The sequence below is a fragment of the Piliocolobus tephrosceles genome, chromosome 11 (assembly GCF_002776525.5).
Source record: "Piliocolobus tephrosceles isolate RC106 chromosome 11, ASM277652v3, whole genome shotgun sequence".
Taxonomy (NCBI): Eukaryota; Metazoa; Chordata; class Mammalia; order Primates; family Cercopithecidae; genus Piliocolobus; species Piliocolobus tephrosceles.
In genome coordinates this window covers 94,636,234-94,651,751 of record NC_045444.1, presented here as the reverse complement: position 1 = coordinate 94,651,751, position 15,518 = coordinate 94,636,234, and the positions used below count along the sequence as shown (strand labels likewise).

Here is a 15,518-nt window from a genome sequence, read left to right as displayed (position 1 = left end):
TGAGGACAACTCGAAAATGCCAGAGAGAGAGAGAGAGAGTCCCCTGCCCCATGATCTCAGATGAAAAAAAAAAGAGAAAGAGAATACAGAAATCCCCCTATGCACCACCCCCAGGTCCCTTTTGTGTTGTTTTTGCCAACACAGCAGCTTTCCTGCTATATATACCAGTTGCCCCTTTGTCCCCATCATACTACATGCTAATCACCCTCTGTCAACAACCATGGGGAAGGTGAGCCTGTGGAGATGCTGTGCCATGTCTATTGGGGGTCTGGGGTGTGTGGGGATGTTCCTTCCAGCTGACTGTCTACTGTCACCTTATTTCTACCTCAGATCACCTTCTTCGAGGACCGAGACTTTCAGGGTCGCTGCTACAATTGCATCAGTGACTGCCCCAACCTGCGGGTCTACTTCAGCCGCTGCAACTCCATCCGAGTAGACAGCGGCTGCTGGATGCTCTATGAGCGCCCCAACTACCAGGGCCACCAGTACTTCCTGCGCCGAGGCAAGTACCCCGACTATCAGCACTGGATGGGCCTCAGCGACTCGGTCCAATCCTGCCGTATAATTCCTCATGTGAGTCTTGCTTCAACCTGACTGATGTGAAAGCATCAATGATCCATGGCCATCAATTCCTGTTTATAAAAGTCAGTTTGTTCCAACTCAGTATGAGTGTTCACAACAAGGCCTGACCCTCAAACCTTAAAAAAACAAAACAAAACAAAAAACAAAATAATAATCTCCATTTTTCCTACTTAAGGACATCAATAATTGTTTTAGGGCATGGAAAATCACAACAAAGCCTTTAAATTAAACTTGGTGGCATCTAGATGATCCCTAATTTCTACATAAAAGTCACCTTATTCAGTAACAAACAAAAAAAAAGAAAGAAAGAAAAAGAAAAGTCTATCTAGTTTATCTAGATAATTTTTTTTTTTGAGACAGAGTTTCACTTTCGCCCTTGTTGCCTAGGCTGGAGTACAATGGCACAATCTCAGCTCACCACAACCTCTGCTTCCCAGGTTCAAGCCATTCTCCTGCCTCAGCCTCCCTTGTAGCTGGGATTACAGGCATGTGCCACCATGCCTGGCTAATTTTGTATTTTTAGTAGAGACGGGGTTTTTCCATGTTGGTCAGGCTGGTCTTAAATTCCTGACCTCAGGTGATCCGCCCACCCCAGCCTCCCAAAGTGCTAGGATTACAGGCGTGAGCAACGGCGCCCGGCCATGATAATTACTTTTTAATGATAAAAAGTTAACAGACTATGGGATAACAACATAGGTATAATGTATTCTGACTGCATTGGAAATTTTTTTCACTACATTCTGGGACTTACTAGAACCTAGGAAAATACGTTTCAACTTGTGTGGATTTATAATTTCCAGAAGTCATTATCAACTAGTTTCTTACAAATACCAGAGACACACAATTGATTAGGATTTCATAGAACATGGTCCTCACCAAAATGCTGCTTAATCTTTTTTAATCACATGCAGCATGTATTTACACTTTCTGATGGCACCAAGTTATGTGGTATGACAAGGAGATTGAAGAATTGAAATCATGGCCAGACTTAGTGGCTCACGCCCGTAATCCTAACACTTTGGGAGGCTGTGCTGGGCGGATCACCTGAGGTCAGGAGTTCAAGACCAGCCTGGCCAACATGGTGAAACCCTGTCTCTACCAAAATACAAAACATTAGCCAGGCATGGTGGTGCATGCCTGTAGTCCTAGCTAAGCAGGTGGCTAAGACAGGAGAATTGCTTGAACCCAGGAGTCTGAGGTTGCAGTGAGCGGAGATCATGCCACTGCACTCCAGCCTGGGTGACAGAGTGAGACTTCATCTCAAAAAAAAAAAAAACAAATTTAAGCTAAAAAAATATGCAGATGCACAAAGAGGTATAAATAAAATAGGCATTTTTGGGGGATAAGAAACTCAAATGGCACAAATGGCCTGGCAAAATGTCACTTGAAAAGACATGTGGACTCAGTGTAAATATAAATCACTGTAAATTGTAGGTGCAAAAAGTGACTTAAAAACTGGCTTGATAAGAATTATATGGAATAAAAATGGATATGAGAGTTGAAATCCTCACTACAGACTCACTGACTACAATTGTATTGATGGTTGCTTACAAAGAATACACTTTTATTCCCTGTATTTTAATGTTTGTTTCTTCCACAACATCTCCAGTTCACTGATCAGGTCAGATTTATTTTAATATTTTTCCGAATTTGTTAGAATAACAACATTAAAAGTATGTTCAGGGGAGAAACACTTTATCAACTGGTTTAAAAACCATGTTTCAACCAGGTACAATGGCTCACACCCATAATCCCAACATTTTGGGAGGCCAAGGTGAGAAGATCACTTGAGCCCAGGGATTCAAGACCACCCTGGGCAACATAGTGAGACTCCGTCTCTACAAAAAAAAAATTAAAAATAAAATAGCTGGGTGTCATGGTGCACACCTGTGATCCCAGCTACTTGGGAGGCTGAGGTGGGAGGATCACTTAAGCCCAGAGGTGAAAGTTGCAGTGAGCAGTGATCCTGCCACTGTACTCCAGCCTGGGCAACTCAGCAAGACTTTTATCTCAAAAATAAAAGTCATGCTTCATGAAGATACAGAAGCATGTATCTTCATGAAGATTCATGAAGATTCAGAAGCATGTACAGATTGTGTCACTTTCGTTGACACTCAAGGATGCATGCTGTTTATTTTTCTTCTTTTGTTTATTGCCATGACAGACCAGGTCTCACAAGTTAAGGCTGTACGAGAGAGATGACTACCGAGGCCTTATGTCTGAGCTCACTGATGACTGCGCCTGTGTCCCAGAACTCTTCCGTCTCCATGAGATCTATTCCCTCCATGTACTGGAGGGCTGCTGGGTCCTCTATGAAATGCCCAACTACCGCGGGCGGCAGTATCTGCTGAGGCCTGGGGACTACAGGAGGTACCACGACTGGGGGGGTGTAGATGCCAAAGTTGGCTCTTTGAGACGGGTCATCGATTTGTACTAAGCTGTGCCTGCCTTGTTATGATCCACATAGAAACAAAATAAATATACAAATTGTGTTCCCCGCACTAAGTGGCTCTTGCTTATCTTTATTTATTTATTTTATAATTTGTTTTGTTATGGAGTCTCGCTCTGTCACCAGGCCGGAGTGCAATGGCGCTATCTCAGCTCACCGCAACCTCCACCTCCAAGGTTCAATCGATTTTCCTGCCTCAGCCTCCCGAGCGTCTGGGATTACAGCCACCTGCCATCACGCCCAGCTAAGTTTGTAGTTTTAGTAGAGATGGAGTTTCACCATGTTGGTCAGGCAGGTCTCAAACTCCCGACCTCAGGTGATTCGCCCGCCTCGGCCTCCCAAAGTGCTGGGATTACAGGCGTGAGTCCATAATACAGGACCGCGCCCAGTCCTTGTCTTTAAATAATAACTGAATTCTAATAGATGGCGACCCCCGGCAACTTACTTGACCCTGAAAGATGTTTTGAATGTCCACTTATTTCCTAGTCAGGCAATGGTATTAACAGAATACCCATCCCTCTCATGTAAAGGAGAGAGAAGCGACAATTTCTACCTTTCATGACCTACAATCTGAAGGAAAGAAGAACGATGAGCATAACAAAAAATAATTTAGAACTCACAGAAAGGAAAAAATACAGGACCCATTGTGGCTTGTGACTGGAATGCCAAACACAAGGGATTGCTGGAAGGATTAGGGAAGATGAAGTCTCAGGGAAGGTTTTAGTCAAGAGAAAATGTGGGCTGGGCGCGGTGGCTCAAGTCTGTAATCCCAGCACTTTGAGAGGCCGAGGCGGGCGGCTCATTTGTGCTCAGGATTTCAAGACCAGCCTGCCTAATATGCTGAAACTCCGTCTCTGTAAAAAATACAAAAAAAATTAGCCTGGCATGATGGTGCTTGTGAAGGCCTGTAATCCCAGCTACTCCCGAGGCTGAGGCAGGAGAATTGCTTGAACCTGGGAGGCGGAGCCTGCTGTGAGCTGGGATCGTGCCACTGCACTCCAGCCTGTGCGATAGAGCGAGACTTCATCTTTAAAAAAAATACAGAGAGAGAGAGAGAGAGAGAGAAAATGCATGAAGAGTTTTTTGTTTTGTTTTGTTTTTTTGAGACAGGGTCTCACTCTGTAGCCCAGGCTGGAATTCAGTGGCACGATTTCGGCTCACTGCAATCTGCGCCTCCAGGGCTCAAGCAATTCTTCCACCTCAGCCGCCCCAGTAGCTGGGATTAGGGGTGTGCGCCACCACACCCTGCTGAGTTTTGTATTTTTAGTACAGACGGGGTTTCACCATATTGGCCAGGCTGGTCTCAAACTCCTGACCTCAGGTGATCCACTGCCTCGGCCTCCCAAAGTGTTGGGATTACAGGCGTGAGCCATCACGCCCGGCTGAAGAGAGGAGTTCTGAAGAGAACTTCCTTCTACGTCGAGAAGGGCAAGCCTGCTTCACTAGGTAATGTGGTAGGAAAGTGTTAAACAGCCTACCTCTGCTACTTACTGGTAAGAGTAACCAACCCAGCCCAGTTTTCCAGGGACTCTCCCAATTTTAGCACTTAAAGTCTTCCATCCCAGAAAGCCCCTCAGTGTCAGGTGAACCCAAATGGTTGGTTACCCCACTTCCTAGCTTATCTCTTTGAGCAAGTCACTTCTTACCATCTCTGTGCCTAAATTACCTTACTGAAAACTGTAAGTGATAATAAATTCCTGCTTCACTAAATCTCAGGATGATTACAATGAAATGATGGGAAAAGATTATGAGCAAATTTTATTATCTTTAAATTATTATGCAAATGTAAGAATTTAATATATCCACAGTGTCTTCCCAAATTCTGTATCACAATGTGGTCATCTTCGTGTTGGACTCCAATAAGAATTTTTATCAAGACTAAATTATTGAAGACTCTGGCTGGGTGCAGTGGCTCATGCCTATAATCCCTGCATTTTGGGAGGCCTTGAGAAAGAACAAAAGGCAGGAACATTCACACTTCCCACTTTCAAAATTTACCACAAAACAATGGTAATCAAGATAGTGAGGTACTAGCATAAGGATAGACATATAGATAAATGGACTAGAATTGCGAGTTTAGAAGTAAACCTATATGTCTATGTTCAACTGTTTTTTTTTTAATTTTACATGCCCCTGGGTGGAGATTTATCAGCTGATCTTTGACAAAGGTGCTAAGACCATTCAATGGGGAATAAATAATCTTTTAAATAAACAGTGCTGGGATTACTACATATCCACATGCAAAATGAAACTGGACCCCTATCTCACACCATACATAAAAATTAACTCAGGGCCAGATGCAGTGGCTGATGCCTATAATCCTAACACTTTGGGAGGCTGAGTCTGGCAGATTGCTTGAGCCCAGGAATTTGAGACCAGCCTGGGGAACATGGCGAAACCCTGTCTCTAACAAAAAATACAAAAAATTAGTCGAGTGTGGTGGCACACACCTGTAGTCCCAGCTACCCAGGAGGCTGAGGTGGGAGGACTGCTTGAGCCCAGGAAGTAGAGGTTGCAGTGAGCTGTGGTCATGCCACTATGCTCCAGCCTCAATGACAGAGACCCTGTCTCAAAAAACAAAAAACAAAAAAGAAAAGGAAAAGAAATCAGCCTTCCACCAATTAATCAATTGGCCAATCCACTAGAATATATTGGAATTCCTGTTAAAGCCCAAGATGCACAGAATTGATAGGGATTGAACAGCTTATTTGTGTGCAGACCTTGTGGAAATTAAAAAAAAAAAAAAAAAGCATGACAAAGGACCTACTATGACAAGTGTATAATTTAGAGAAGATATAAGATATGCACACCTGAAGAGATAACATCTAAACAAACCATCAGTATACAAGAGACAATTAGCTTAGCCCTTGAGGCAGACAGACTTGAGTTCTATTCCCAGTTCTTTCACTCACTAGCTATGTGTACCTTTCAGATTCGTTTCTCCCTAGTGACCAGTACTGTGATTAGACTTGTTGGACCAGGACCCCCAGACTGGACTGAGTGCTTCAGAGAACTTCCCTCTGGCTTCCTCTAGCTGAACTCTTCCCAGTGGGGCGGGAATCTGTGGGGCCATGGGATGTCCCCACACCTCTCCTTCTAGACCACACTCTTTATACCTGGATCTTCAAAATTCCCTCCACTTAGATGCAAGCTCACTTCCGAGACTTGAGGGAGTCTTCACTAGGCCTATCCTCCCTGGCACACTGGTAGCCACAGGCCGCTGTTTGAGGGGCATACGGATAGAACTTGGACATGTGAGAGAGTGGGAAGAAAGGAGGGTACTTCATGGAGTAGGGAGGGGCTCTATTTATGCTCGAGGCATAATATCCCTCAAATATTAGGGGTAGTCCTGGTGTTAATTGGGCTGAGTTCACTACATGATGCAGCTTGTGTAAGATTCCTGATACAATGTCTGGAACATATTAGACACTCATGATACAGTAGGCTATTATTAAGTGTTATTATTTTTATCATTGTGAGCCAAATGAGTTCTCCAAAGTTTGCTGCAGGTTCAGTCCTACCCACTTTAGCAAAGGCAGACATGGCATAGTTCAGTAGGGTCGTGTCAATGATGCAATGATGTACTGATGAACTCAGGAGGCTTCATATGGAAGACATATAGCTGGTTACCAGAGAGCCAGGAAAAGAAGTCTGCAAAAGCTATAGGAAAAATCAGATTATAAACTATAATATTTATGTGGGGAGGGGAGAAAGGTAATGAACTTTCCCACTGAGGCCTCTAAAAGACCTCAGTTAACTTTAATGGTTTCTGAATGAATGACTGTTTTTGGAAAAAGTCAAGGTTTTGTTAGATCCATTCAAATATTTTGATATACAAGCTTATATTAACCATTCTAGGGGGCCTTAAAGAGGTGAATTTTTCTGATTTAAATAAGGCCTCTCTTTTTTAAGAAAAAGTTTTGCACTTATTTTCAAAAGAAAAAAGCTTGTGTATAACTTTAGAGTTGAACTAAGTGTTCAAATCCTTGTGATAAAAGGCTCCGGCATTGTCTTCATTCCCCATTCTGACAACACAAAGAGATGTTATCAGTCAATAAAGCATGTTCTGCTGCGTTCAAGACCCAATGTCTCATTCCATTGACCCATTCATCTTCTAAAATACAAGGAAGTGGCTGGGAATCTCTTTCATTATTTCCCTTCACAAAAATGCTGCTTATCACCTTTTCTTTTTCATTTTCACACTCTTGGTCAGCCCACCTCTCCTGTCCCTCTACATTAGCCATGCAAGGTAAGTTCTGAGGCCTTACTCTGACAGCCCTGGTTGTGTGCATACCCATCCTAGCTGCCTACACCTCCCAGGGATGTCGCCACATGGTCTGTCTACACCAGCTGGCCAGGCTTCTGTGTCATTTTTATTTACCTTCAGGCTTTCCAGGTCACCAAGGACTGGACAGAACTGAAGGGAGAGTATCAGAAGCAGTGGATGTGATAGAGGAGTTAGCAGGAGAAAGTCCACATTTGTGGCTTCTGTGTCTTTGAACTTGACATGGGGTGACCTCATATGGGAGAGTAATTGTTTTCCAGAATAGAATAGGAATCACCAGGGCTCTATTTATCTGTCCAGTTAATTAATAAGTAATTATCAGGAATAGAGAAGTGTGGCATGATCCTTATCCTTGAGCTTAAAACCCTTTTGAAGAGAATAAACCCGGAAAAGGAGAAACTGCATGAGGAAGACAATATTTAAAAGAAGCTGGGCAGTAATTAGGTGATACTGATGTTCAGAGAAAGGAGAGATGAGTAAGGGCTGGATCTGAGAAGCGATTTCCTAGGAAAAGGACCCTAGACGGCCTTGAAGATTGGACGGGATTTGGCAAGCTTTAGGGGAAGGGAAGGTGTTCTTTCTAGGCCTTGGGAACAAATCCCATCCGCAGGCCCAAATTTTCATGGACACCCTGAATCTAGAAGGCAAAATAAGAAAAAAAATCTCCCTAGTTCGCCCTTCTTGGCTGCCAAAATTTTAAAACAGACATACCCACAGTTTTCAGGGTGAATTTTGTCTCCTCTCACTGCTTCTGTACTTAACCATAAAAGTTCAATAAAACGGTGAGGATGAGGACTTTTTTTTCTAACTTATTCTTTATATATTGCTTCTTTTCCAATGCTTCAAAGACCTCCAAAGCGCTATTATAGAAAGGATACACAGCTATAACACAATGAAGAATAAAACTTAAAATATTCACAAGCACACACACCCACACACAGTCTCTCTCTCTCTCTTTCTCTCTCTTTCCCAAGTCTCTGTTACAGCTGATGAACAGCCCTGGCTTTTGCATCCTCGGTCCTCTGGCCACAGTGAGATGAGTTTAGAACAGAGTCTTGTCATGAACTCGTGGTAACGTGTTCTGGGGAGGATTTCCCCAGTCTTGGCATATTCCATTGCAAATGACCACTTGTGAGTGCAACGGTGACCACTCTGATCTGCAGTCCTGCTTCAGCTGCGGCAACCTGGTGCATACAGGTGGACAGCAAGGGCTGGACGCTCTGCTGGGGCAGCTACATCAACCACCAGCACAGGTGGACTTCAACAACTCCATCTGCTCAGACTGCACAATCCCCATATAGGTTACTCTTCCTCATAGTCATCATTGACTGTGATATCAAAATTACTAAACAAAAGATCTTTGCTAAATTAAACAAAAGTGTTCTAATATATGAAATTATCCATCTGGGAGTTGTGGCTCACGCCTGTAATCTCAACACTTTGGGAGGCCAAGGAGGGCAAGACCCAGGAGTTCGAGATCAGCCTAGGCAAATGGTGAAACGCCGTCTCAACAAAAATAAAAATAAAAATTAGCTGGGTGTGGTGGTGCATGCCTGTATTCCCAGCTACTCAGGAGACTAGATGGAAGGACCATTTGAGCTCAGGAGGTCGAGGCTCAGCTTTGGTCGTGCCACTGCACTCCAGCATGGACAACAGAGTGAGACCCTGTCTCAAAAGAAAAAAAGAATGAAATTATCCATTGATCACATTTAGTCTCTATACCATAAACCACAGTGTAGGCAGTATGGCAGAGCCCAGAAACAGGCCAGGCATAGTGGTTCACGCCTATAATCCTAGCACTTTGGGAGACTGAGGCAGTAAAGTCACTTGAGGCCAGGAGTTTGATCCCTGTCCAACATAGAGAGACCCTGTCTCTACTTAAAAAAAAAAAAAGTGCATAGAAACATATTTTTTAAAATTTTTTAAAAATTTCAACTTTTATTTTAGATACAGAGGGTATATGTACAGCTTTGTTACATAGGTATGTTACACCCAGGTAGTGAGCATAGTACCCAATAGGTAGTTTTTCAGTCCACACACCCCTCCCTCCCTATCCCCTCTAGTAGTCCACAGTGTCTATTGTTCCCATGTTTACATCCATGTGTGTTCAAGGTTTAGCTCCTACTTATAAGAGAGAACATGTGGGATATGGTTTTCTGTTCCCTTGAGATCATGGCCTCCAGTCCCATCCATTGTTGCTGCAATGGAAAGAATTTCTTGTTTTTATGGCTGTGTAGTATTCCATAGAGTATATGTACCACATATTTTTATCCAATACACCATGTATGGGCACGTAGATTGATTCCATGTCGTTGCTATCATGAATAGCATGGTGATGAACATACGAGTGTGTGTGTGTCTTTTTGGTATGATGGTCTATTTTCCTTTGGGAATATACCCAGTAATGGGATTGCTGAGTTGAATGGTAGCTCTGTTTTAGGTTCCTTGAGAAGTTTCCAATCTGGTTTCCACAGTGGCTGAACTAATTTACAACCCACCAACAGTGTATAACTGTTCCCTTTTCTCCATAGCCTTACCAGCATCTGTTTTTTCTTGGCTTTTTGATAATAGCCATTCTGACTAGTGTGAGATGGTATCTCATCGTGGTTTTTAGTTGCATTTTTCTGATGAGTAGTAATCATGAGCATTTGTTCATATATTTGTTGGTCACTTGTATGTCTTCTTTTGAGAAATGTCTGTTCACGTCCTTTGCCCATTTTTTTAACAAGGTTATTTGGTTTTTTCTGGTTGAACTGTTTAAGTTCCTTATAGATTGTGGATATTAGACCTTTGTCAGATGCATAATTTGCAAATAATTTCTCCCATTCTGTAGGTTGTCTGTTTACTTTGTTGATATTTGCTTTTGTTGTGCAGAAGCTCTTTAGTTTAAGTAAGTCCCACTTGTCAATTTTTGTTTTTGTTGCAGTTGCTTTTGGGGACTTAGCCAAAATGCTTTGCCAAAGCCAATGTTGAAAAAGGTTATTTCCTAGATTTTCTCCTAGAATTTCATATTTTGGGGTCTTACATTTAAATCTTTAATCCTTCTTGACTTTTTTTATATGGTAAAAGGTAAGGGTCCAGTTTCAATCTTCTGCATACAGCTAGCCAGTTATCCCAGAACCATTTATTGAATAGGGAATGGTTTTCCCATTGCTTGTTTTTGTCAGTCTTGTTGGAGATCAGATGGTTGTAGGTGTGCAGCTTTATTTCTGAGTTTTCTATTCTGTTCCACTGGTCTATGTGTCTGTTTTTGTACCTGTATCATGATATTTTGGTTACTGTAGCCTAAAAGTATATATAGTTTGAAGTTTAGTAGTGTGATGCCTCTGGCTTTGTTCTTTTTGCTTAGGATTGCAGGATTGCTTTAGCTTTTTTTTTTTTTGGTTCCATATGAATTTTAGAATACTTTTTTTCTAATTATGTGAAGAATGACATTGGTAGTTTGGTAGGAATAGGGTTGAATCTGTAAATTTCTTTGGGCGGTATGGCCAGTTGAACAATATTGATTCTTCTAATCCATGATTATAGAATATTTTTCCATTTATTTGTGTCATCTCTGATTTCTTTCAGTAGTGTTTTGTAGTTTCCCTTATTATAAAGATATTTTACCTCCTTGGTTAGCTGTATTCATAGTATTTCATTTTCTTTGTGGCTACTGTAAATGGGGTTGTGTTCTTGATTTTACTCTCAGCCTGGATGTTATTGGTGTGCAGAAGTGCTACTGAGTTTTGTATATTGATTTTCTATCTTGAAACCCTGCTGAAATCATTCATCAATTCTAGTCACCTTTAGAGGAGTCTTTAGGGTTTTTTAAGTATAGAATCATATCATCAGTGAAGAGAAATAGTATGACTTCTTTTCCTATTTGGATGCTGATATGGTTTGGCTGTGTCCCCACTCAAATCTCACCTTGGGTTGTAATAATCCCCATGTGTCAAGGGTGGGGCCAGGTAGAGGCCACTTTTTGCCATACTGCTCTCATGATAGTGAATAAGTCTCATGAGATCTGATGGTCTCATAAATGGGAGTTCCCCTGCACAAGCTCTCTCTTGCCTACCGCCCTGTAAGATGTGACTTTGCTCCTCATTTGCCTTCAGCCATCATTGTGAGGCCTCCCCAGCCATGTGGAACTGTGAGTCAATTAACCCTCTTTCCTTTATAAATTACCCAGGCTTAGGTATGTCTTCATTAGCAGCATGAGAAGAGACTAATACAGACACCTTTTATTTCTTTCTCTTGCCTAATTGGGTTAGGAATTCCAGTACTATACTGAATAGGAGTGGGGAGAGAGGGCATCCTTGTCTTGTTCCAGCTCTCAAAGGGAATAGTTCCAGCTTTTGCCCATTCAGTATGATATTGGCTATGGATCTGTCATAGATAGCTCTCATTATTTTGACGTATGTTCCTTTGATGCCTAGTCTGTTGAGAGTTTTTATCATGAAGGGATGTTGGATTTTATCAAAAGCTTTTTCTGCCTTTATTGAGATGATCATATGATTTTTGCTTTTAATTCTAGAAACATTATTAATTGATGTATAAAGGCTATTAATATTATCATCTTTAGCGTTTATTAAAATACTGACAAAGACTCTGATATGGTTTGGCTCTGTGTCACCACCCAAATCTCATCTCAAACTGTAATCCCCGTGTGTCAGGGGAAGAGCCTGGTGGGAGGTGATGGAATCATGGGGGTGAACTTCCCCCTTGCTGTTCTTGTGATAGTGAGTTAGATCTGGTTGTTTGAAAGGGTGTGGCACTTCCCCCTTCACCCTCTCTCTTGCTCCACCATGGTAAGATGTGCTTGCTTCCCCTTTGCCTTCCCCCACGGTTGTAAGTTTCCTGTAGCCTACTGGCCTTGCTTCCTGTACAGTCTGTGGAAGTATGAGTCAATTAAACCTCTTTCCTTCACAAATTACCCAGTCTCAGTTCTTTATAGCAGTGTGAGAACAGACTAATATACTCTCCCCTTTTACCAATATTATGGTCAGTCTTCTCGGAGTCCTTTGTTTGACTAGGTCCAACCTTGGGCTTCCCTTTTTGTCCTTATAGAATCCAGTTTGATCGAGAATCTTCCTTAATCACTTTAGTGAATATCTCCCACCCTTGGTATCTGACCACCTTGGTTGTCCTTCAGCAATAACTCTACCAAGTCAATGTAGCTAGAAACCCCTTATCCTTGGTGTTTCCTCTTAGTAATTTTCCATCCACTGCCCGTGACCCCACTCCTAGGTTGTAAATCCCCATTTGTCCTTTTTCGAGTCAGAGTTGAGTATAATCTCTCTTCCCCACTGCAAAGCCCCATTGCAATGATCCCTATTCCCATCTCCATGGCCCTCTCTGAACAGTCTGCCTTACCACTTTAACAAGTGTGATAATTTTTTCTTTAACAATATGTATGACATGATTTTTTAAATCATTGGCAATACTTTACAATTTGTCATATGTCTTCAAATCCATTGTCTCATCTGATTTTCATTGTTATTCCTATTTAATAAATGGGGAAACTGAGTCTTGGGGGAGTTAAACGACTTTTCACAAGCAGTTACAGAAACTGTACAAGTTAGTGGATGTGTGTAGTTATTGCTCCCCTGAGTGTATTCTCCACAAATAGTGCCTAGTCAACAATTTCCCAGTATGTTTTGGTATTGTGATGGAAAAAAAATTTTTTAGAGGAAGCAGTGTGAAATCCAGACCACAGGACAAGCAAGATAGGTTGTCATAAGTGGTATTGTTTTCAAGTGTTGGCTTCTCCACCAAGCAATGGTGCAGGCCCTGAAACTATCACTCTCCCCTCCTACAACTCTAACCAGCCTAGGTGCCTATACTCCCATAGCAGAAGCTGACTATGCAACTGAGAGGACTTGAGTTCAAGGCCCAGACATTTCCATGACTTTGGAAACAGCAGATGAGGCTCTTTCACTAACCTCTTGAACCAACATTTTATTTCTAAGTATTTAATTTGATTCTCCAATAGTCTCAATATAACAATTTGCCTCAAGGCTTGTTTAGGGCTGTCACTAGTTGTGCAGGAGGTTGGAACAAATTCTTCAATATCACATGGGACAGGTTAAAGAATGGGCCAAAGCCAGCCTATAAGCACTCCATACTGTTTATCTGGCCACAGAGAGTCATGCTAGGGCCTAGGTATCTACTGGATACTGTGTAGGTTCTGTTTCAATAGAGGGACCCCCACCCACTATAGATTTCCCTTTTTGGAGGGTAGCATGAGTCAGTGGGAGAAATACACAAGCTGCCTGGATTGACAGTATCAGCTATTCACAGGTCTCTGGGAACACCAGCTTCCCTGCACCTAGAAACTTCGGGGCTGACAGAATCTTTGGGTCCCATAGGATATTAGGGCCCCTAACCTCTGCCAGAAGAGGAAGCCACCAGTCTCTTGAGAAGTGGGGAGAAAGTAGCTATCTACTTGTACAAACCATGGTGAAAACCCATGTTAATTACAGGTAATTCTGCTCTTTGAATTATAATGCTCATTAACATTCCAAGTCAAAGGCAGGCTCTCTGTGTTGTGTGATCTAAGCACTGAACACATTTTATCTTCAGTTAGGCTTTTATACATTATATAAGCTCTTATGAAGCCATAATAACAAGATCATGCACTAATTTCTTCTTTCTTCTATTTTTCATCTTCTTTCTTCTCTTTCATTTGTCAAAGGTGACCAGCTCCCATTACCAGGTAAGGAGGTCTCATTTTGGAGCTCCCTGAAGACTATTTCCACATCCATGATTAGTTCATCTCAAGGATATCTTCTCCCAATCCCTAGACCTATAAAAGACCCTGAATCTTCTGTGAGATGCCCAACTGTAGGGGAGAAAATTCCTGAGGCTCCAAAGAAAACAGAAATTTCACCACTAGGGGTAGACAAATGTCAAAGTGAGCCCTTCAAGAAGAGTCCCAACTGATGCTGAAATATGTTTACTCCTTAAATTTCTTCTATTAGAATCAATGAGATTTTGACTTTGTGTTCCCAATACTTATTTTATCTTTCTTTCATAGGATTACTGATTCTTCTACGTATCAGAACCAGAGATTGGTTTAATTTGTATGACTTAAAGGATGTTTCTCTAGGGTCCTAAATCACTTAAACATCATACTACAGATAAAAATCTGGGTAATTTTAAATCAGATCAATGCTCACTACATGATAGTTCATCATCATCCTCAAACACTAATCTACGAATCACACTGAATATGTTAGGTCTTACATAAAACAGGGTTGTTAATTTGGTCTCTTTAAGAGTTAGAACTTTCAGCACATAAAGACTGTTTACATTGTTTTAGTGAGTCCACTGGGTGAACGATATCCTCCTGAATACTGACTAGACCTCAAGCATGAGTATAGCTAACCAACAGAGAGTCTAGAATGATTTTTCATTCAGTTTCTCTTCACCAAAAAAAAGTTATTAAAAGGCTAAATATGATCACTTTAATCAGTACTACTAATCACTTTATTTGAAAGATGACTTAGAAGAAAACAAGAGAATGCTACATAGTATAAATAATACTGTACAACCACACATGGGTTTGACATATAAAAAAACTGGGATGATAAAATATCAAAACATTAACTGCAGTTATCTCAGCTTTATTTTCTTCTTGTAGTGGACACTGTGGTGCTGCCTGGACTTCCACTGTGGTGCTGCCTGGACTTCCACTGTGGACTGAAGCACTCCTTCTCCCAGATATTGACAGCGTAAAGCGAGTTTGTCTCCAAGAATTTTCCTCTGCTGGAAGAAGCTGCCTTGCCCAAAGTTATACTTCTCCACAGCAGCAGCCCACATGAAATTACTGGTCAATGCAGAAGCACAGATTCCCAGTCCACTTGCCTAAGTTCCTGACAACTCTAGCCCTAGCCTTCCCTGTGAGATCGGATGAGGTCACCATTATTGCAATAGCTCTCTCAGCTCACACTTACAACTGCCTGCAGGGGTCCCTTCTGACCAGCTGATAGAGTGGGGGAAGGCTGAGCTTAATATACTAATAAATTGGCATGGCATTTGGGTGCAAGCCCAAAATAGAAAGCTGCTGCAGAATGGCTCACTGAGGAGCCACCCTCAAGACAGCAGTGAGGGAAATCCTCCCAAAAGGCAACCTTGAGGCAGTGCACCTAGCTGTGCACGCAGTGCAGAAAGAAAAGTAGCCTGAGGTCAGGCATATATGGAATTACTGAGCAGTAATGT

At 42.0% G+C, this 15,518-nt stretch overlaps 1 protein-coding gene and 1 long non-coding RNA gene across 2 annotated transcripts in view; one reads left to right on the top strand and one right to left on the bottom strand.

Moving 5' to 3' along the window:
* The first annotated feature begins 193 nt into the window (after positions 1 to 193).
* On the top strand, positions 194 to 3,083 carry CRYGA (crystallin gamma A). The gene is made up of 3 exons (XM_023217157.3): positions 194 to 229; positions 331 to 573; positions 2,747 to 3,083. Exons 1-3 carry the CDS (start codon positions 221 to 223, stop codon positions 3,017 to 3,019), a joined length of 525 nt encoding a protein of 174 aa, XP_023072925.1. The 5' UTR covers positions 194 to 220; the 3' UTR covers positions 3,020 to 3,083.
* Positions 3,084 to 6,475: 3,392 nt separating this feature from the next.
* Positions 6,476 to 15,518, bottom strand: part of LOC111547857 — a 42,612-nt gene continuing 33,569 nt past the window's right edge. The window contains exon 3 of the long non-coding RNA XR_002733254.1: positions 6,476 to 6,691. This is a non-coding gene — a long non-coding RNA (uncharacterized LOC111547857). The remainder of the gene's footprint in view (positions 6,692 to 15,518) is intronic.